Below are 19380 nucleotides of genomic sequence, written 5' to 3' on the forward strand. Positions count from 1 at the left end.
GGATAAAAGACTTGAAAGAGATTGATAAGAGTAGTCCGAGTCTGTTTGGGGCATGGACATCATATATAGACTTCTCATCTGTCGATCGGCTTGGCTCCCGTCATGCAAAGTCAATTTTACTCGAATCGGCGGGCGGCCGGTTTTACCGAAAATGGACAGCCCTGAAGGGAGACATTTACAAAGACCTCGGATCTTATGCACGGGCCAATCAGAGGGTAGAAACCGGCGGGATTCCAGCCTCAGCCACAGGGCTATGCAGAATACGGAGCGATTGAAGGGTCTACTACCCCCACAACCAGCAAACCCCTTTTCATCTGGGTAATATTGCTGCATTTTAGAAAGTCATTGAAGTTCAACTTGAATGAACAAGAGAAAAAAAGACAAGGGCGCCTGATGTTACAGCCATAATTTTTGGAACTAATTTACGTCGGATCTCAGATCCTGACTACAATTAATAAATCCCCAATGAAACTTCACTACAACAAATAGTTAGGTACACTGGTTTTGACTTTTCGGCTGTACTTCTCCAGGGCCAATTGTTATCTTACATTTCTTGTATAACTAGCATACCACTTTGGCCGCTATGAGAGGAAGTGAGTTTTGCTTTACTAGTAGATGATATCACGGTAGTTCCGTTATTATCGGTACACCTAGCCGTCCTACTTGACAAGAAAATAATAATAAATTTCAACAGAATTAAAAAGAAAGGTTCTGTCCAGGTTCCTGTGTTTGATCCCTACGGTTCCGATATTAAGACAAATGCGGCGTCCCGAATCATCGTCAGGGAAACGTCAACACAGGCCCCGAGGTGCAGTGGGCATTTCAAATTCATTTCTTCAAAATGCTTAAATAGTTCCTCTCTATATCCCCTTGTCTTTGCTTTCCGCCATGCGCTCTCTGGGCTCTATTCTGTTTAGAGTTTTGAGTAACTACCATCATAGAAATTGGGGAACTATTCTCCATATTTGGACCATTCAAAAGGTATTGGCGAGTTAGTACGCTTTCTAGAACCTTGGAACGTCTTGGTATGCAGTCTATATACATAGTATGCTTGAATTACTTCATTACATACTAGTATAACTACTGATACGTTCATGCTCATTTCTCTATTGCCAATGGTTTGGTGACTTCAGAACGATCAAATCCAAATTCGATACTAAAAATAACTCTCGTATCTAACAGTATATAAGTCATAGACCCTTCTTATTGTTGTGGGTGAAATTATGAAATAGACCCTCCAGGGCTTGGAAGTGGTCAGCTCCCACCAAGAATATCAGTATACCTAGATACGGAGGCCAATAATTCTACATTGATTCCCTTAGAATGCTTCGTTATGGTGTGATCGAATAGTACTTCTTACCAATTACTCTAGATACGCAATATCCCAAAAATCGACCGGTACGGAGTACATGGCGTGATTCTCATCTCTGACAAGAAACACCGCATCCTGTACTGTCAGGGGTGTCCCCTGTTCTAGAACTTATGACTTAAGGGGAAATGGAAAGGAATCATGGTCTATCATGGTCCAAGCATCCAGTACATTTTTATTTTGCTCATGTGCCAAGGCTTTTGCCGAGTGTTGACTGCACGAGGACGGAACTCGGCATCCGCTGTAGAGTGATTTTTGCATTGATCATTGCGCCTTCCGCTGACATTGTTGATTTGTCCATCAATTGACAGCGTATGGTTGCGTCCGAGGGTTTGATCGAGTTGGTTACATTTCCCTTTTTCGGATTATCTAATATTTCTAGTGACGTTATACTTCCCATGGAGTAGCTAATTGAATAAAATAACGTCAAGTGTAGCCTGAATTTACAATTGAAGAATAAAGGATGCAAAAGAAAAGATGGCGGAAAATTTCCGCCAATCACAGGCGAGCAAATACAAAATACCCCGATATCGCATCTCAAGAAACTGCATCAATCCCCCGAGTCGACACGGAACACAAGCGATGACCGATATCCCCAAACGCGGGGGATAGAAGAAGCCGATCGGAGGCGACCGCTCTAGAGACCCTAATTTACGGGGAATGATTCAAGCTCCCAAGCTTGTGCCAATCGGTAGAGTTCGGCTACAAACTGCCGGCTCAACCGAAGACCAGCACCTCATTCCCGTGACTAATGGAAACCCCGTGGGGTCGGCTCGAGGGTAACATGGGTCCTATAACTAGTCAGCTCTGGGGCCGTTGGGCTCGCGAGAAATGGGATCTTACCGCTGCGTGGAAATGACTGAGAAGGCGACTCTTCCCAACACTGAGCAAGATCATGGCATTCCATCGCCTGAAAATGTCGCGGACAATCAAGCTCCACAGTCGGACGATGGTGACTTTTGCAAACCACAAATCAACGGGGGTCTACAGGCTTGGTTGAATGTTCTTGCTTTATTCTGCGTTTTTGTCAATTCTTGGTGAGATTTTCCCTCTGGGCATCACGGAAAGTTAAAGAGCTAATATATGGCAAAAGGGGCATATTGACTACCTTTGGTGCATTTCAAGAATACTACCAAACGGAGCTTCTGAGTGACCAAACACCCTCGGCGATCTCATGGATAGGAAGTATCCAAGCAACGCTGATCCCAATGATTGGTATTGTTTCTGGTCCGCTGGTTGATGCGGGATATATCCGTTCATTGACCATTATTGGGAGCTTCTTGACGGTATTTGGGTTAATGATGGCTAGTCTCGCGACAGAGTACTACCAAGTTTGTTCCTCCTCGTCCATCATTCAATGAATTGGCATCTAACCTTATCTTAGGTACTTCTTGCGCATGGATTCTGTGTCGGGACAGGTGGTGGCATTGCTTATATTCCGGCGCTGACGGTAGTGTCGACAAGCTTCACTACAAAACGACCTCTTGCAATTGGAATAGCATCGATTGGATCCAGCGTTGGGGCCGTCATCTTTCCTGTTATGTTTCGGCAACTTCAACCCAAGGTTGGATTTCCGTGGGCCGTTCGTTCTATTGCGTTCATCAGCTTGCTAATGGCCATCATCGCATGTTTCATTCTCTGTCGCCGACCAGGTCAAAAGGCCCGTGCCCGAAGTCTCATTGACTGGAAGGCTTTCCGTGAGCCTTCCTATATGCTCTTCTCCGTCTCTCTGACCTTGGTCATGCTCGCCTACTACGTCCCCATCTTCTATGTAGCTTCATATGGTCGGGTCGTTGTAGGTACAACGACCAGTCTATCATTCTATATGGTAGCCATCGTCAACGGCTCGTCCTGTTTTGGACGTGTTATGCCTTACTTGCTCGTTGCCTACATCAAGCCTATAGTAATCCTACTACTCGTTGTGGTGGCATCTGCAATTGCTATGTTCACTTGGATCGCTGTTAGCAATGTTGCTGGTTTCATCGTCTGGGCTTGCTACTGGGGTATTTTGAGTGGTGTCATTGTCACAGGACCGACAGCTATAGTTGCTCACCCAGTCTTTTGCTCAAGTCCGAACTGGATGGGCACACGATTGGGTATGATGTGGGGTATATCATCCTTTGGTGCTTTAGCAGGAACCCCAATCGCCGGAGCATTGGTGAATCTTGAAGATGCTTCATTTCTGAGGGCCCAAATTTTCGCCGGGTGCGTTATGGCCGGTGCTGTAATATTGCAGGTATGGCCTGCCCTGCAGGTGATACGCTATGATCGAAATAATCCTCGGTGAGGGGTTGGAGACTGGGAGCAAAAGTGCCATTCGGTATCTAGAGTCGTGCTGCTAGCACAAGGCACGAAACAGTAGATAATTACTAGAAAAATGGTTAATTCAGTTTAAATCATATTTTTTTCGACGGATTCCCTCTCATTCTGGGGTTAGTTATTCTCAATTCCGTCTTGATGGATAGATTTGGAGCCCCAGATCCATAACCCCCATCCCCTAACGAAAATAATGGAACTTCCAAGTTAGACTAACCCAGATGCACAGGTGCACAGTTCTACTAGTAAATGCCAAAATTTCCTAATACATTACTTGTTTTTTAAAGGACATATCATTTGTAGGCCGTGGGTCCCTGCTGAATGTACCCGGGGCTGACTCAGTCGCCTCGGGCCAACGACATTCCCCAGGCCAAGCCCAAGCTCATAATGACTTCATCCTTCTTTCATTCCTGCCCATGAGGTCAGCCAGCCTTTTCTAGTATATAACCCCGGGGCAAGGTGGCCAATTTTGAAGATGGTATCTATCATCTTGTCATTAATCGAATGTATTACTCGGTTTGTTAAAAAGCCACCTGCCAAAGACTCGGAACGACATAGACAGTCTTTCATCTAAAATGTGAGTTGATGGATCCATTTATCACTATACTTCTATGCCTATTCAGCGGAGATAGCTCATTCAAAAACTGTATGTCGAAGCTAATTCTTTGCTTTCCTTACTAAAGTCTAGTCAGAGTATGCCTGGATCACCCACCCGCAGTCGTCCACCCACCACCGTGGCTGGAGGCACAGGGGCAACACCAACCCCGGCGAATAATGTCGGCGGTGGTGCCGGTGGGGGCGACCGAGGCTTCCGTAAAGGCGGCAAGGATGATGTTCTCAATGAAGGCAAAGGACATGTAGATGTTCGTTCCCTTTATATCTCCTAGTCGAATGGCTCGAATGAGTATGTTAACCATGTCTTCTACCATCCAGCCCAGCAACCCCCATGAAACCATGGGCAGTTTTCTCGGTCTTAGCGATCAAAAATCCCGGGCTGAGGCCAAGTATTTTGCGCGCGCAGATCTCGCGGGAGACGATGTCAAGTCCACGACCGACAGCGGGGAGCCTACTTGTGCCGTAGAAGATCATTCCTTCATGGGGACTAAGCCCGGTGGTGCGGATACCTTGCCTGGTTGGGGAACCATGAAGAGCATGTTCGAGAACTTGAAATGAGGTCCGAGTCCCGAGGTCATCCTCCAGTGATTAGAATTCACAGCCCTGGGATTCCCTCCTATTTCCGAGGTTCATCAAGGTTGAAGTTGCCAGTGTCCTCCCTGCATTTGAACTTGAGAACTTGAACTTGACAAGCCCTGGAGCGAGGTCTTAGAGTACATCTACTAGTACTGATAGTATATTTCAATGGTTAAATGTGTACATTAGCTGCAATTATGATATTCTTGCTATGAACGACTTCATGTTTGAAAGGTATATTTTAACAAAATGCGGGGAAAAAATCAGTGGTTCTGGGGAAAGCTATTCCACCTTGGTCGTCTTGGAGCGGAACCGGTCTCGGATGGCCACCAACTTCCCCAAAAGGCGGCCCTTGAGACTTTGAGCACCCAATGCAGCAGCTTCGTCTACCGAAACCACACGTCGCACGAGAATGTTGAACACGGTGCCAAATGCAAGAGCAATCACAGTACTGGTGAGGATGATCACATTGTAGGGCATACTGAAGTCGGGAGTTGGTAGAGGCAGCAGAAGACTAGTAGACCGAATATAGACCGGCGCACTATTTTCCCCGTTCAAAATCCGAATGACGGCAGGGGCAACATTGAAACCGCGATTGGCATCCGGCGGGTACTCTGTATACCGCAGGATGGCCTTTTCAAAGTCATATGTCAGGGTCACAGTCGATGCAGCTGGGACAGACAGTGCTATTTCTAGCTGTGTTCCGCGTTCACGATCAATGGCTGGTCGGTAGAATGTCGAAGTGACAAGGTCGGAGGCCGCGATATCAGTGGGAATTCCGTCGCGGCCAGTAATAGTCGCCTGCAAAGTGTGGATATAAGGTCGCAGGAACCATGGCAGAGACTCAAACAGGATAAAGTCCACTGCCGTAGTATTGGACGGATTTCCAAATATGATACGCATACCACCACGCTCCTGACCGTGACCAACAATGGTTCGCTCAGCATATAAGATGGGCTCCTCTCCGGGAACTGGAATATCAATAGTCTGCTCTGGAATTGACAGGTCAAAGGGCTGAGCGGGTGCCAGATCAAAGCAGCGCGTGAAGCCGTCCTCTTTCTTGATCTCAGTCGAGCCCTCGGTAATGAAAACTTGCTTCTCGTGGGGAACTCGGAGACAAACTGAGTGCTCCTGGCTGCCATCGGAGCCCGTTAAAGGACATACACCGGTCAATGTACGGCCGAAAACTTCCGAGATACTCCAAGCAGCATCTGCCCCCTTCTCCAAGGGGAAGCAAGTGTCTTCTGAGTTGTAAGGTTTCGAAGTGTCACAAGCTAGAAGCTCATTCGCAAGAGGCCTAGGAATGGGGTTTGATCGAGGTCGCTTGGAGCGTTCAACATCTAGGACCATATCAATTGTCTGTTCAATTTGAACAATACAGTCACCATCGGAAGTGCAGATCGGTCGCATATCCACAGACATGCTCTGCCACGCAGCATCAAACAGCTTATGGCCATCAAAAAGCGTGGAGATACCCGCTTTACCCTTACACGGGAGAAGCTTCAAGAAAGGGGTCAAGTTCTCTGTGCACACCACCTCACCGGGTAGGGTTCCGTGTAGTAGGTGAAGCTCATCAACGTCTTGGTGATCACCAGTCGGTTCGAAAGAGACGACAGGACGAGTTGTTCGTGTTGAGTCGACGAAATTCAAGGAAGCGCAGAATAGACCCGACAGGGATTGTGTCAAAGCGATCCATTTACCGAAAGCCCTGCAAATATTAGAACCGATATAAGCAGAAATTCAACATTTGTCTTCATAACCACATACTCATCGTCATCTGGCGCATCAATCCAGGCCCAGAGCTCCACACCGGTGCCACCTTCTTTACTGCCACCCCACGGTCGTGGACCCCAACTTTCAGCATCCCATCGCCCGGTGGTAAATCGCAAGTGAAGTTCTTTTGTATGCGCATGTTGAAGAATCTGGCCCAATGCTCGGGGGAAGTATCGGAAGTGTTGATTGTCGAAAGCTTGTTGTGAGGTGTTACTTCGGAAATTGAACGAAGCTAGGAGAGAGGATTGAGGAAGTGGTTGAAGGAAGAGTTGCTCATGGTAGTCTGATGACGCAAAAGCATTTGGGCTCCATAGCGTGACAGCCAGTGCCAGCAAAAGAGAAAGGAAGCCAAAGGTCGTCATCACTTCATGCCGGAGCTCGGTCGTCGCCGCTCCTTGTCCATGCGATATTTGGCGGGGAAGGTTTCAATGTACAGTGAATTCGATGAAACTAAAATGGAGAGATCAGAAGGAGTCGCCAGGTCACCACAAGAAGTCCTGGAAATATCCGAGGACCCTGGACATTCCACAATCGAAGTAGAGATGCGTCGATGGTCAAGATGAGACCCTCCTGGGGCTGTTGATTGTTCGTGACTGACCGCCTTCCCCTTGTGAGGTGCTGTCCTTAGCGCCGCATCGCATCAAAAAACCTCCCCCAAAACCGCCATTGAGTGATCGTTCAATTCAAAACCTGCCTTAGTGTTCGCTTTTGTTCTTCCTTCGTTTGACGTCTAGGAATTGATCATGGCCGCAGAACAGAGAAAGCTGCTGGAGCAGCTCATGGGAGGTACGTTTCAGCATATTACACCCTACCGATTCTCTTTAATCCCCCGGGTTTGAGCTAATAAGCACCTTTCTATCCAGCTGACCAGCTCATCGGTACCGGAGCCCAGGGCCGCAATTCGCAGCTTTCAATTACCGACCCCAAAGTCTGCCGTTCTTACCTTGTCGGTACTTGCCCGCACGACCTCTTCACCAATACCAAGCAGGATCTTGGACAATGCCCCAAGGTGCACAGCGAGGGCCTCAAGACGGAGTACGAGACAGCTTCGTCGGCGGAAAAGGCCAAATGGGGATTTGAGTTCGACTATATGCGCGATATGCAGAAGTACATTGACGACTGTGACCGGAGGATCGACACGGCCCAGCGCCGACTGGAAAAAACCCCAGATGAGATCAGACAAACCAACGACCTTGTATGTCTGCCATACTTTCCCGATTCCTATCAGACCGTATAATTCCATTGCTAACACCTACTTTCAGCTCAAGCAAATCGCAGACCTAAACAACACCATCAACACCGGCCTACTCGAGATCTCCGTGCTGGGCGAGACAGGCTCAGTCGCCATGTCTCTGAACGAGATGCATAAGATCCGCACAGCGAAGCACCAGAAGGAGGGATATGAGCGCGACCTCAAGAATCTTCAGGATACTTCAGGCCCGTCAGGCCATCAGAAGCTCCAGGTCTGCGACGTGTGCGGCGCATACCTAAGTCGACTCGATAACGACCGAAGGTTGGCAGATCACTTCTTCGGAAAGATGCACATGGGATATTCGGATATGCGCAAGGGTTTCAAAAAGCTCAGCATCGAGCTCAAGGGCCGGGCTCCGCCCGTCCGCCACCACGAGGAAGAGGATCCTTACAGTGCAGGCGGCCGGTCTGGTGGTGGACGTGGCCCACGATATGGAGGTGGCGGCGGTGGTGGCGGCGGATACAGACGACGAGGCGGAAGATGGTAAATGTGCTTCGTTTTCTTCTGGGTTTCTAGTCTCTGGTTCGGGTCTTTCGCATAGCGCAGGCGTTTTGTATGTTCAGGTCGGGCAAGATGCCCAGGTACAATGGAAAGCTGCTGACCATGCGCGCTCAATATATCCTTGTCTTCTCATGAAATATTCTAAATGTCATATCAAATCTACATTGTCTACTATGCCTTCCAAGGTTGCTAAAGGGATCGAAAGTGACGGTATGGAGAAGAATTCTCAAGAAGATCCTTCATAGATCTAGATCTAGTAGTAGTACTAGGGTGCGGTTGCAGGCTTAGCCCAGGGCAGTCCGTACCTAGGTATTGTCGAAAGGTTCGAAGGTTGAGATGGCCAACTGCAGAACCTGAACTACTACTAGTAGTAGTAGATAGAATAGTAGCTTCACCGAGAGTGTCCTTTACTTCGAAACAGTACTAGTAGTAAATTTGGCATGATGCTGCCCTGGGTCGATTGCGGCTATGGGAGAGCTGGAAACTACTGAGAGACTTGAGCTAGGTCAAATTGTTTCGATTGATACCATGCAATCCGTCATAAGACAAAATAGACACAAGGAAAACCACCTAATGAGATACTAAACAAATATTGAAATCCGTTTTTGCAGGCGGGCCGATGCGCAGGGCCCGTTAACTGTGGGTATAACTAGTATCCCCACTGTTCCATGAATAAACCACATCGTGGGAGTCGGAAGCTAATCAGCCTCAGGTCCTACGAAGTCAACACTAACTTAAGAAACTAACTAATTGAGACTGTACAGTACATGGTAAGATAACAAATGGTCGTAAAGATATCATGAATCAGGCATTCGCCTGCGGGACGTTGCCGTTCTGCTGAATCTCGAAGAGCGCATTCATGAGAGTATCATAATTAACGGCTGCAGCTGGCTGGCGGACCAGAATGTCGCGAACGACGTTCAACTGCGCCACTTCCACGTTGGGTGCAGTTTTGAGAAGTTGCTGGATGGCAGGCTCATTCACTTGAGGTCCCAGAACTTGGATTGCGGCCGCGATGCCTGTAGCGGCAGGTGTAGCAGCGGAAAGCTGAGTTGGCTGTGCTGCACTTTTCTGGCCGTAGGCTGCGGTATTTGCAAGGCCAGGGACGATATTGGGTGGTGTTTGACCAGTTGGGGGGGAAGCCAAAGCTCGGCTGAGGCGTGGCGACAGCGGCAGTTAGAGGGCTGGCGGTGATTCCTGGCTCGAGGCTGGGTTGGTGAGAGGGTGGCTGAACAGAGGGTGGGTTGGAATCGCCCGTCTTGACCACAAAGACAACTAGCAACATGCGCTCATGGATCGGACCTTCAAGAGAGTTGTTTTCCAACAGCTCTATAAATTCAGGCTTAGTTGTGGCACCGGCCTCGATAGGAACAATGTAAGTATCCTTGACGGCAGAAAGCGGGTGCTGTCCAATAACACCGTAGCGCTTACGGCCCTGGAAGTATTCGAAAAGCTTGTCGAAACCGGCTTTCTCGCTAGGCATATCAGGGCTACCGACCGCAATTACAGACACGTCGGTGGAGGAGCTGAATCGCAGACCACAGAGATAGTTGCTGGCAAGCTTGATATCAATTCGACCGTCAACCAGCAATGTTGACGGCGCAAGCTGACTCCATGGAATACGACCACTGAGGTCTGCTCCTCCAACATGCTTGGCAGAGGACATGAACTCGGCGAGAGACGCCATGGCAACCTTGCCACGCCAAACAATGCCGTCGTCGCTGAAATCCTTTGGCGAGTAGGGAGGGGATTCGGGCTCGTCATCACGTAGTAGATCGTCAATCTCAGCATCGGCTTGAATTCTGTCATGAGGCACGGGTTCGCGAATGTTGGTTTCAACTTCGGGGAAGACATGGTCGTGGTGTTCGCCTGTTGGCGATGGTCCTCGTGCGTGTCTCTCGGTCTTGGTGCCCTGCTGCTGTTTCGAAGAGGGGCTTTGGTCACCAGGACTAGCCTCCGTTTCAGTAGCACGACGAGGTGGTGCAGAGAATACCGACTCCGTTGCAGCGTGAGTTTCGTCTTCGATCAGTTCCTCACCCTTGTGTGTTCGTCGAATACGAGGACCTTGCTCCTGTACAATGATATGTTGTCGTTCTGATTCACGTTTGATTTCTGCATCTTTTTGTTGCAGTTCTTCGCTCGCCATCTCCTCTGGCTTCATCCTAGACAGGGAATCTGAGGAGAGAGTACCTACGAGCAACCGTTCTCGTAGTGAAGGATTCTTCTTTACGTTGAATACGATCGTTCGTAACTGCGCTTTATATGCCTCGTTAGGCTCGCCCGTCTGTCCACATAAATTTCGATACAAGGCATCCTCGATGGCGAGACCAAGTTGGCGTGCAGCATTCTCTGCTGATTCTCCAGCGGAAACGCCTTTCGGCTGAGACGTCGCAAGCTGTTCTACAAATAGCTTGATGAGTGCACCGGCCGCGCTTTTGCGCGCGGGGATCACCAGATCTTCCACATTGCCCATTGTAGTAGGCGTGTCCGGAGTGGGCTCAGTCTTGGGCTTTGGTGTTTCTCTCGCGGGTGTTTGTTGGGCGGGTTCTGGAGAAATTCGTTGTTGTTTGACTTGAGGCTCCTATGTCACAGTAGAGATTAGTGCCGTGCCCAATGCAGTGAAGAGCATGCCAAGTATTTACCATATGTGCTTCCGTGTCATCCTCAAGCTTGCGCTTGTTTGTGCTGGACCTTCGTGAGTCTGCACCCTGGGCGTTCTTTTCTGGTTCGACCGATACCGAAGCAGCTGGGGCAGGGGACATGCCAGGACCAGGTGTTGCAGAGGTACCAGCGCGAGCTGGTGTGCTAGTCTCTGTCCTGCCCTGGCTCTTCCGGCTGCCTTTCTTGCCCTTCTTGCGCTTGGACTTCTTCTCTTCGGCCTCCTTCCTCCGTCTGTCTGCAACTTCTTCCCATGGTTTCTCTCCTCTGGCAATCTTATCCAGAAGGAATTTGTGGTTCTCCGGTCGGCATTGTTCACAGTAGTATTGATCCGGTTCCTGACCCTTGGCGAACGTGAGGCCCATGCAGTCGTTGTGTTGCCACGCAGAGCATTGATCACAACAGATCATATCGCGTTCCACATCCTCCTCTTCCTCGTATTCGCCGCAGATGCATCGGATTATCTCTTCCTCTTCCCCATCCTCACTAGGTCCCGGGGTCGGCTCGGCGGAGGCTTTGCTGTTCTTGTCTTTCGGGCCTTTCACTTTGCCTTTCTTCGCGGGGGCATCAGCTGGGAGTTCGAGGTTCTTGTGCTGGCCTTTTGTGGCTCGGCCTGAGCGTCTTGGTTCGTCTGGCATTGAGGTTAGCTTAGTGTTGTCCAGCGCGTGTTGGTGAGCCGAGGCTACTGCCTGCCTTCCCTTGGGTGGTTGGAAGGGCAAGGTCTGCCGGGAAGGTGTACAAGAGCTTACCAGCCATGGGAGATAAATGAACACCGAAGTGTGCTACAGCGCAATGAAGAAGAAAATCTGCGATTGCTCAAAAGCGACGATATGCGCCTGACCAGCGACCACAACGGTCTCTACGGGCTCAAAGGGCTAGGAAAAGAAAAAGAAAAAAGAGCGATACAGAAGAGAAGACGCTGCTGCCAGGTGCCTGGTCCAGAGTATTACTTGATCACCAGAGTCGCCGCTTCCAAACCGAGTGCTGATACTCTTGCACAGGTGTAGAGTGGCAAGTAATGCGCCTGGGTCGTGTTTTGAGAGATGTGCGATCCCTTGCGCGTCACTTGCGCCGAGCGAAAAGCGGGGTCGCGTGATGTTTCAGACGCGAACACTTTGTGGGTTTAAAGATGGGATGAGCGATGGCTCGTCGAGGTATCCTTAATGGCTCCTCCGGTGATATGGGCGAGTGAGAGAAGGCGGAGATGGATGAAGGATTGATGAGAGGGAGTTGTGTGACCAGCCAAGGGGAGTTCTGAGATTATTATGTAAGTGGATCACATGATCAGTATCTTGGAATTCGCGATGAGGCGGGCGATACCTTACCTTGAGGTCTCCACCGAGGCAAAATCCACTTTTGAATCAACCTGAAACTACATAGTTTGAATTCCAACTCAACTTTCTTCCCCGGTCCACCGAACTTTGTGCTCGTCCTCTAAATTTCCCCGGCCGATCTTATACCATCATCTCTCTTGAATCATGGCCGACGTTCGGTCGCTTCTCCGGAATGAATTAGCTTCGCGCAAGGGCTCATCACCCAATACCACCGGAAACCGAGTCAGCAAAAAGCGCAAGGTCGACAATGGCGATGGTGTAATGCGGAAGAAGCTGCGGTCGACCGACCTGGAGACAGTGGAAGCCGTCGCCAAAGCACAGAATGCTGAGTCGCCGAGTGCCGAGGATGCTAGTTCTGACGAGGTCTTGGAGGAAGAAGACGAGGTGGACACCGCTGGACCGGAGCTACCACACGAATCCAACCAAGATACTATTCTACCGACTGTGCAACCGACGGCAACCGCCGACGCTACGCAAGCTTCTCACACAGTCGACGAGGACGAGTGGGCCGCGTTTGAACGCGAAGTCGCGGCACCGACGCGACTTCCACAGGCACCGGCTGCCCTTGCCGCAGAAGCCACCATTTCCGCAGCCCCGGTAACCAACGAGGAGCTGGCCGCACAGCAGGAACGAGAGGCGGCATCAACAAAGAACGCGAGAGAAGCAGAATTGGAGGGCGAGCGTGAGGATGCGGCTCGGTTCATGGAAGAGGAATTCGATGAAATGGATCAGCTCGAGGAACGAGTGCGGAAGTTGAAACAAATGCGAGAGGAACTTCGAGAGAAACGTGCTCGGGATGGCGCACGAGACCAGCCAATGACGACCGAAGAACAAAGAGAAGCGGAGGAGAGTGACAGCGACGAGGATGATGAAGATTGGGACGACTGGAGATTCAAATGATTATCTCATGGGAAAAATGACGATTTACAAAAATGGAGATCAGGCCTCCTCTAATCTACGATGATACCCTTGGAAATTGAAATGATATATTGCGATAGAATAACCAGATATCTGTTACTTTATGACCTGACCTAGCTAGGTAGTCACCTCCGCATGTGAGAGCTTCAAACAACCCATTTCATGACCCATCCATGGAGAAACACCTGATGAGTGTCGCATTGAATATATTCGCAAGGTCGGTGTCTGGTATTATTGGCTTGGCTTTTCTTCAGCTTCGGCCGGCATATCATCGACCTCCATATGACTGCGCAATCCATCCTTGCGGACTTGCATAGCCTCTGCTATTTGTGCTTCACCTTCCCGTAGAAGATGTTTGCCGCGAAGAAGATCCCCACGTTGCCTTCGTTTATCATCCTCAACTTGTTTTTCTCTCTCTGCAAGGGCCCTTTCACGCTTCTCCCGCTCCCTTTGTTTTCGATCGTGTTCCTCCTGTTCTTCAGCTGTCAGCTGTACCTCTGGTGCTGGCGGTAAAGTAGAGATAAATGCTTCAACTAGCGGGTTCCTGGTTTTAGCAGGAAGTGCAATGTATCGAATATCCGTTATAATCATTGTTGGGAGAGCTTCGAGATTCGACGACCGATTCAGAGCGTGGACAGGCACCGATTTGAGAAGAGCAGAAAGGTCCGATTTTCGAGTGCTCTCAGAAAGCTTGAGACGAGAGATGTAGTCGCGATAAAACTTCTCGCGGTCCTTATCATGCAGTTGCGAATCCTTCATCGCTGGGTCTTTGCGATATTTGCGTTTGAATTCAGGCCAATAGAGTTTGGGTGTAGCGTATTCCTGTAGAAATGCCAAGTATTGGATGCGTGGATCTTGCTTTTCTTGTTTTGCTTTGCGCTCTTTGACATCTTTGATTCGGTCACTGCTCCATCTTGAGAATATCTCACGTCGACTTTTCATGTTTCCAGGTGCGGTATATCGAGAATCTTCGATGATCCGTCCCTCCTCAACGATATTCTCCCAAATCGTGAAAGGATTGATGTTGTAGTCATCGAGAAGATCGCGGAAGAGGGCTTCGGCATCAGCGTCGGTCAATTCAAGGCCTTGGGCACCGTCCTCCCAGTCCTCTTCCCCATGTTCGCCGTATTCCTCTGGGTCAAGACCATAGTCTTCTCCCATTGTCTCAAGTTGATAAGCCATGTCCTCCTCGGTGAATTCCACCGGCTTGTTGTCGGGAACCTCGCTCTCAGTCCGTGCTCGTTTCGATGGCTGCCCCTCGCCCTCATACTCGCTATCTGTAACTTCGACCTCTTCATACTCGTCGCTATCTTCGGGCCCTCCTAAATGTTCGGAGGCCAAATGAACCTGAGCGGGAGCTTCACTAGCCTTCTCTGGTTGGTGTGTCGTCTCTTTTGAGACAGTATCTTTGGAAAGCTCCTCCTCGGGTTCTTCGCCCCGCTCTTTTCTCTCTTTCTTCTCGCGTTCCAGACGATCATATTCGACGACGCCTTTCAATACCTCCTGTGGAAACTTCCAAAGGCTTTCGTTGGTTTCGGGGTTATATACGAAGCGTCTTTTCAGTTTGGTTTTCACGAGTACCCAAGGCGCGCAATCTGGTATAGGGTGTTTTGACTTGGGTCTATCCTGAGGTTCACGACGTCCGCGATCCTGATAACCCTTTCCTCCTCGGAATCCACCTCGACCATGCCCATGATGGGGCTCACTTTGCTGTGAACCGTCAGGCCTGTACCCTGCTGGGCCATATGCCGTAGAGGAAAATGGTGGTAAAGTTTCTGGCGCATAGTAGGGGAGTGGTTGAGACGGTTCGGGGACAGCCAGTGCAGGTAGAGGGGCAGGCGATGACACTTGAGGCCTTGTGTATGTCGACTGCTTTGTAGCCGAATTGTAGTAGTACAGATGACCTATGAGTTTCTGGTTAGCCAGAATCTTCAATGTTAACCAAAAGATGTGCACCAACCAGCAGGCGCCCGATGCTCCGTCCACCCAGGGGGCAGAGGAAGCGCGCTATATGTAGACTTCAGCATCTCCAAATGATAGACAAAATGTTCCAAAAAAAAGACTATCAAGAAGAGGCGAACCCCGTGGCGCAATGCTCAAATGTAGAAGCGCAAAGCCGCGGCGAAGCTTTGGTGTAGTGAGGTGGTCCGAGCTTGGCGGATGACAGAGCCAAAGGACGCGCAGGGCGAGTGCCTGGACTTGCACTTGTTGAAGCTCACCGTCACCGTCACCCGTCAACTTAACCACCTCCATCCATCCCCTCTCTTTCTTCACGACCTCGTTCAACTTGACTACCGCTTTTTGTCCTTTTCTACATCTGCATTGTATACGTCATGTCTCGCCGATATGATTCACGGGTTAGTCGGCCCCCGCCATTCGGTCGCTAGAGCTCCAGCTAACTTAAGACGACGTTCGATAGACCACTATCTTCTCCCCCGAGGGTCGCTTGTACCAGGTCGAATATGCACTTGAGGCAATTTCCCATGCGGGCACTGCCCTCGGCATTCTAGCCAAAGATGGCATTGTTCTCGCTGCCGAGAGGAAGGTGACCAGCAAGCTCCTGGAGCAGGATACCTCCGCCGAGAAGCTCTACACAATCAACGAGTGCGTCGATCGGAACTCCCTGGTCATCACCGCAGCCTTTGAGGCTTGTGCTTCTTTTGTATCGTTTAGCTAACTTCCCCCTGCAGTAACATGATTTGCGCAGTTGCTGGTATGAACGCCGATGCCAACATCCTTATCAATTACGCCCGTCAAAATGCCCAACGTTACCTCATCACCTACAACGAAGACATTCCCTGCGAGCAGCTCGTGCGCCGACTGTGTGACTTGAAGCAAGGATATACTCAGCACGGTGGTCTCCGTCCTTTCGGTGTCTCCTTCATCTACGCTGGATGGGATCACCTTCGTCAGTTCCAGCTGTACCAGAGCAACCCAAGTGGCAATTACGGTGGCTGGAAGGCGACAAGCGTTGGTGCAAACAATGCCAGCGCACAGAGTCTGCTTAAGCAAGATTACAAGGAAGACTCCACGTTGCAGGAGGCTTGCGCCATGGCCGTCAAGGTGCTGAGCAAGACGATGGATTCGACAAAGCTCAGCAGTGAGAAAAGTAAGTATCTTCCGAAGACATCCCCCCTTCCTATTTGACAATCTTCATCGCTTGCAAGAAGCTGACCCGCCCTTTCGCGCTACGCAGTCGAATTCGCAACGGTGGGTAAAACCAAGGATGGCAAGATCTACCATCACCTTTGGAGCGCAGATGAGATCGATGCTCTGCTGCGGGAACAAGGGCTGGCCAAGATCGATGATGAGCCTGAGGCAGGCGACATAAAATAGATTAATACCTTCGTCTGTGTTTCGAATACCTGCAACTTGAAATCAAGAGCTACAATCTACTACTATCGCCGTGCTCCCAATATCAATCATGTACGAACCGGTGGTTTTTGCTGATGACTGCATCAGGTGTTGCTGGTTGGTGACGTGGCAGACACCCACCGGTTAAGTCTCAACAAGTGCCTTGTTGTCTCCAATCTGGTGATGTTTGATGCAGCGGGATCGAGCAAACTTGTACACGTAGTCTGATGCTTGGGTTGTTTTTTGGGGGCATAAATTTTCCGGTGCAGCCCTGAAGATCTCGCGGCAAAGTATATAATCCCCGCGCCGCCAGTCCATCCCTGGGTTTTCAGCCACCAATCTGAAGGACCTCGTGAATTTGAACTTCAACGTTCTACCACTACTGCTACTAACTTAAATAGATCCATCTACATACTACTATGGACTCGGATGGATGTCTTTGCGACATGCGTTACCCAGTGGTACTACTAACCCTGCAGTAATATTCACCTGGGCAAGCTTCAAGTTCCAAGGTTGTCTTGCACGCCCCAGGGCTTGAATCTGGTAGTGAGTGACATTACTAGTGACACTACTACTACTACTACTACTAGTACCTAGTAGGTAGGTACATCACTCCAGGGCTGGGACTACTAGTAATATGAGAGAAATCTCTAGGCTGCTAGTGCGAGGTGTTTATGGAAGTCACTGATACTAACTGAAAGCTGGAACTCATGAGTGCTTACTACTAGTACTAGTACTAGTACTAGAGGTGCATCAACTTGAAGTCTTCCAAGGTTACTAGTAAGTTAGAGAAGTTCCAAGGTTGACTAATACCAAAACAAAGGCGAATTTTTACATCTATTGCTTGTACTGACTACGAGTAGCTGTCGACTGCCCAAAAGAAGCCTCAGGCACAAACAGCTGACATAATCGATGAGATGTATACGTGACACGTGATACAGTGGGGTTTCTTAGAAGGAGGGGGTTTCACCACCCACCTGGCGACATTCCTCCCTGCCGTTTCCATTGCAAGATTGCCTGGCCTTCTATCATGATCGAATGGCTCATAATTCATCTTCGTCAGGCTCCAGTGGCTTTTCACCCGGGCATCTGCAGCTGAAGGGCCCCTCTTACCCCTTGATGAGACCCGGGCTGTCTCAGCGAACCGCTCACTCGAAGGCCAGGGCGCTTATAACATGACTAGGCCCCATCAATATGTCCATTGGATCTCGACAGCCTATCGAAAATGGAGAATTACTTCAGAACAGCCAATGATACTTTTCTTCAGACTTTCAGAACCCTTCGGGCGGCGATGCTCGTCACATTGCAGAAATTCGATTAGGACTTGATGTCACAGACTATGTGCTTGTGTGGTACATGAAACATCCCTAATGTTCCCCCGGCGGATGGTATTAGGAAAACGCAAAAAAAACAAGGAAAAATAACGAGTGCCCCAATTCCAACCCGAAAAAAGAAAAGAAAAAGAAGATACAGAACATGAAAACGAGAGGGCATGTCAATGCAGCCGCTGTTCAACCAAGGAAAATCCACCAAGTTTTGCCGATCCAAGTCACATCTTATCGTGTGAGGGTGGTGCGTCGATCCTCACGCTCCCGCTGCAAGACGTAAATTTCCTTGTCCAAGTCCATTATGAGTCTCTGGGATCGATCCATGGAGGCAACAAGAGTGGCCCCCTCACGTTTCCACCGTTCCAGGCGGTCGACCTCGGCGCTTCGCCGTCGGAACTTGGTCTCAATCTTTTCGCAGAGGCGGCACTTGCTGTTCTCGTTTTCGGTCATGTTCACGAGTTTCATACCGCACGTCTCGCCTGTGCGATACTCGTAATTGCACCGATGGGCGAAGTTGGTCCAGCTCCAGTCTCCGCACGAATATCGCTTTTGGTTGTAAAAACACATGCCTATCAGTCGTGTTAGTGCCTTTCAACCCGACGGTGCGATCAAACTCACTTGCTGTCGAATCTCGAGCCTTGTTTCAGGTTGACTGATGGCACACGATCGGTCTCTTGTCGGACCTGTCCTAAACTTCTCTAACGAGTTTGATAGGCTAGTCCTTGACGGAATTCTGATGAAAATTTTTCGAGTGGCTTAAAGGAGGCGAAACAATTCTCAACAAAATGGAAAATTCCTTCCAATGGAAATATCTATGGATCTCAATTACTCAATTGAGTGTTTGAATTTGAAACCTGAGAGGATGATTTCGAACTTCACATCCTGTCAAGGGGATCGAAACTGCTATTTATGCTTCGGTGGATGTTTTCATGTCACCGCCAGAGTCCCTCCAAGTTCGTGTCGTCGTCCTGCTGATCGACATTCATCGGTGCGGGACGGCTTATCGTCCGTGTTTCCCATCCATCGGATTTCACTTCACAACCTAGTAAAGGTCGATCCGGTTGGCTGTCAGCTATTCTCCTGGTAGTGGAGACAGTAAGATGCCCAAGGTTTTTTTTTCGAATGGAGCCACCAAGGATGAACCGTTGCTTCAAGCATGCATGCATCTTCTTACCTGTGGCAACTTCTGTCCCCATGATGATGTACGCCAGGTGGAAAATCCCTCAGTTGATGGCTGTCCTCTTCCACTTTTTGGTATCGAATGCTGCAGCTATGCCGTCGCCAGATTGCACTTCCCCGCCTTCAGGTGCATACTGTTCGCATAGAAGCATACTCCTGTGATCGTGTTGCGTTGTGCATCGTTGATCCTGCATGATTGAGTCGCTC

The 19380-nt window shown here is 49.6% G+C and overlaps 9 protein-coding genes across 9 annotated transcripts; 5 read left to right on the top strand and 4 right to left on the bottom strand.

Moving 5' to 3' along the window:
- Positions 1 to 2224: 2224 nt before the first annotated feature.
- N7533_005408 (putative MFS monocarboxylate transporter) lies at positions 2225 to 3656 on the top strand (the record flags this gene model as incomplete). Its single annotated transcript, XM_057102058.1, has 3 exons — positions 2225 to 2406; positions 2463 to 2700; positions 2754 to 3656. The coding sequence occupies 3 exons, from the start codon at positions 2225 to 2227 to the stop codon at positions 3654 to 3656; spliced, it is 1323 nt and encodes a 440-aa protein (XP_056961688.1).
- A 724-nt stretch (positions 3657 to 4380) lies between these two features.
- Positions 4381 to 4858, top strand: N7533_005409 (uncharacterized protein; the record flags this gene model as incomplete). The annotated part of the gene is made up of 2 exons (XM_057102059.1): positions 4381 to 4548; positions 4619 to 4858. 2 exons carry the CDS (start codon positions 4381 to 4383, stop codon positions 4856 to 4858), a joined length of 408 nt encoding a protein of 135 aa, XP_056961689.1.
- Positions 4859 to 5158: 300 nt separating this feature from the next.
- gpi16 (GPI-anchored transamidase subunit GPI16) lies at positions 5159 to 7011 on the bottom strand (the record flags this gene model as incomplete). Its single annotated transcript, XM_057102060.1, has 2 exons — positions 5159 to 6584; positions 6644 to 7011. 2 exons carry the CDS (start codon positions 7009 to 7011, stop codon positions 5159 to 5161), a joined length of 1794 nt encoding a protein of 597 aa, XP_056961690.1.
- A 381-nt stretch (positions 7012 to 7392) lies between these two features.
- Positions 7393 to 8388, top strand: N7533_005411 (LUC7 domain-containing protein; the record flags this gene model as incomplete). Its single annotated transcript, XM_057102061.1, has 3 exons — positions 7393 to 7435; positions 7513 to 7844; positions 7912 to 8388. 3 exons carry the CDS (start codon positions 7393 to 7395, stop codon positions 8386 to 8388), a joined length of 852 nt encoding a protein of 283 aa, XP_056961691.1.
- An 818-nt stretch (positions 8389 to 9206) lies between these two features.
- N7533_005412 (uncharacterized protein) lies at positions 9207 to 11698 on the bottom strand (the record flags this gene model as incomplete). The annotated part of the gene is made up of 3 exons (XM_057102062.1): positions 9207 to 9421; positions 9510 to 10983; positions 11045 to 11698. The coding sequence occupies 3 exons, from the start codon at positions 11696 to 11698 to the stop codon at positions 9207 to 9209; spliced, it is 2343 nt and encodes a 780-aa protein (XP_056961692.1).
- Positions 11699 to 12538: 840 nt separating this feature from the next.
- Positions 12539 to 13294, top strand: N7533_005413 (uncharacterized protein; the record flags this gene model as incomplete). The annotated part of the gene is made up of 1 exon (XM_057102063.1): positions 12539 to 13294. One exon carries the CDS (start codon positions 12539 to 12541, stop codon positions 13292 to 13294), a length of 756 nt encoding a protein of 251 aa, XP_056961693.1.
- Positions 13295 to 13543: 249 nt separating this feature from the next.
- Positions 13544 to 15565, bottom strand: N7533_005414 (uncharacterized protein; the record flags this gene model as incomplete). The annotated part of the gene is made up of 2 exons (XM_057102064.1): positions 13544 to 15216; positions 15394 to 15565. The coding sequence occupies 2 exons, from the start codon at positions 15563 to 15565 to the stop codon at positions 13544 to 13546; spliced, it is 1845 nt and encodes a 614-aa protein (XP_056961694.1).
- An 80-nt stretch (positions 15566 to 15645) lies between these two features.
- Positions 15646 to 16648, top strand: pre9 (proteasome core particle subunit alpha 3; the record flags this gene model as incomplete). Its single annotated transcript, XM_057102065.1, has 4 exons — positions 15646 to 15669; positions 15732 to 15916; positions 16003 to 16421; positions 16509 to 16648. The coding sequence occupies 4 exons, from the start codon at positions 15646 to 15648 to the stop codon at positions 16646 to 16648; spliced, it is 768 nt and encodes a 255-aa protein (XP_056961695.1).
- A 1574-nt stretch (positions 16649 to 18222) lies between these two features.
- Positions 18223 to 18561, bottom strand: N7533_005416 (uncharacterized protein; the record flags this gene model as incomplete). Its single annotated transcript, XM_057102066.1, has 1 exon — positions 18223 to 18561. One exon carries the CDS (start codon positions 18559 to 18561, stop codon positions 18223 to 18225), a length of 339 nt encoding a protein of 112 aa, XP_056961696.1.
- Positions 18562 to 19380: the final 819 nt, after the last annotated feature.

This window comes from Penicillium manginii, assembly GCF_028828005.1.
Source record: "Penicillium manginii strain IBT 31320 chromosome Unknown utg000004l:1.0-7231830.0:1.0-7236170.0, whole genome shotgun sequence".
Classification (NCBI taxonomy): domain Eukaryota; kingdom Fungi; phylum Ascomycota; class Eurotiomycetes; order Eurotiales; family Aspergillaceae; genus Penicillium; species Penicillium manginii.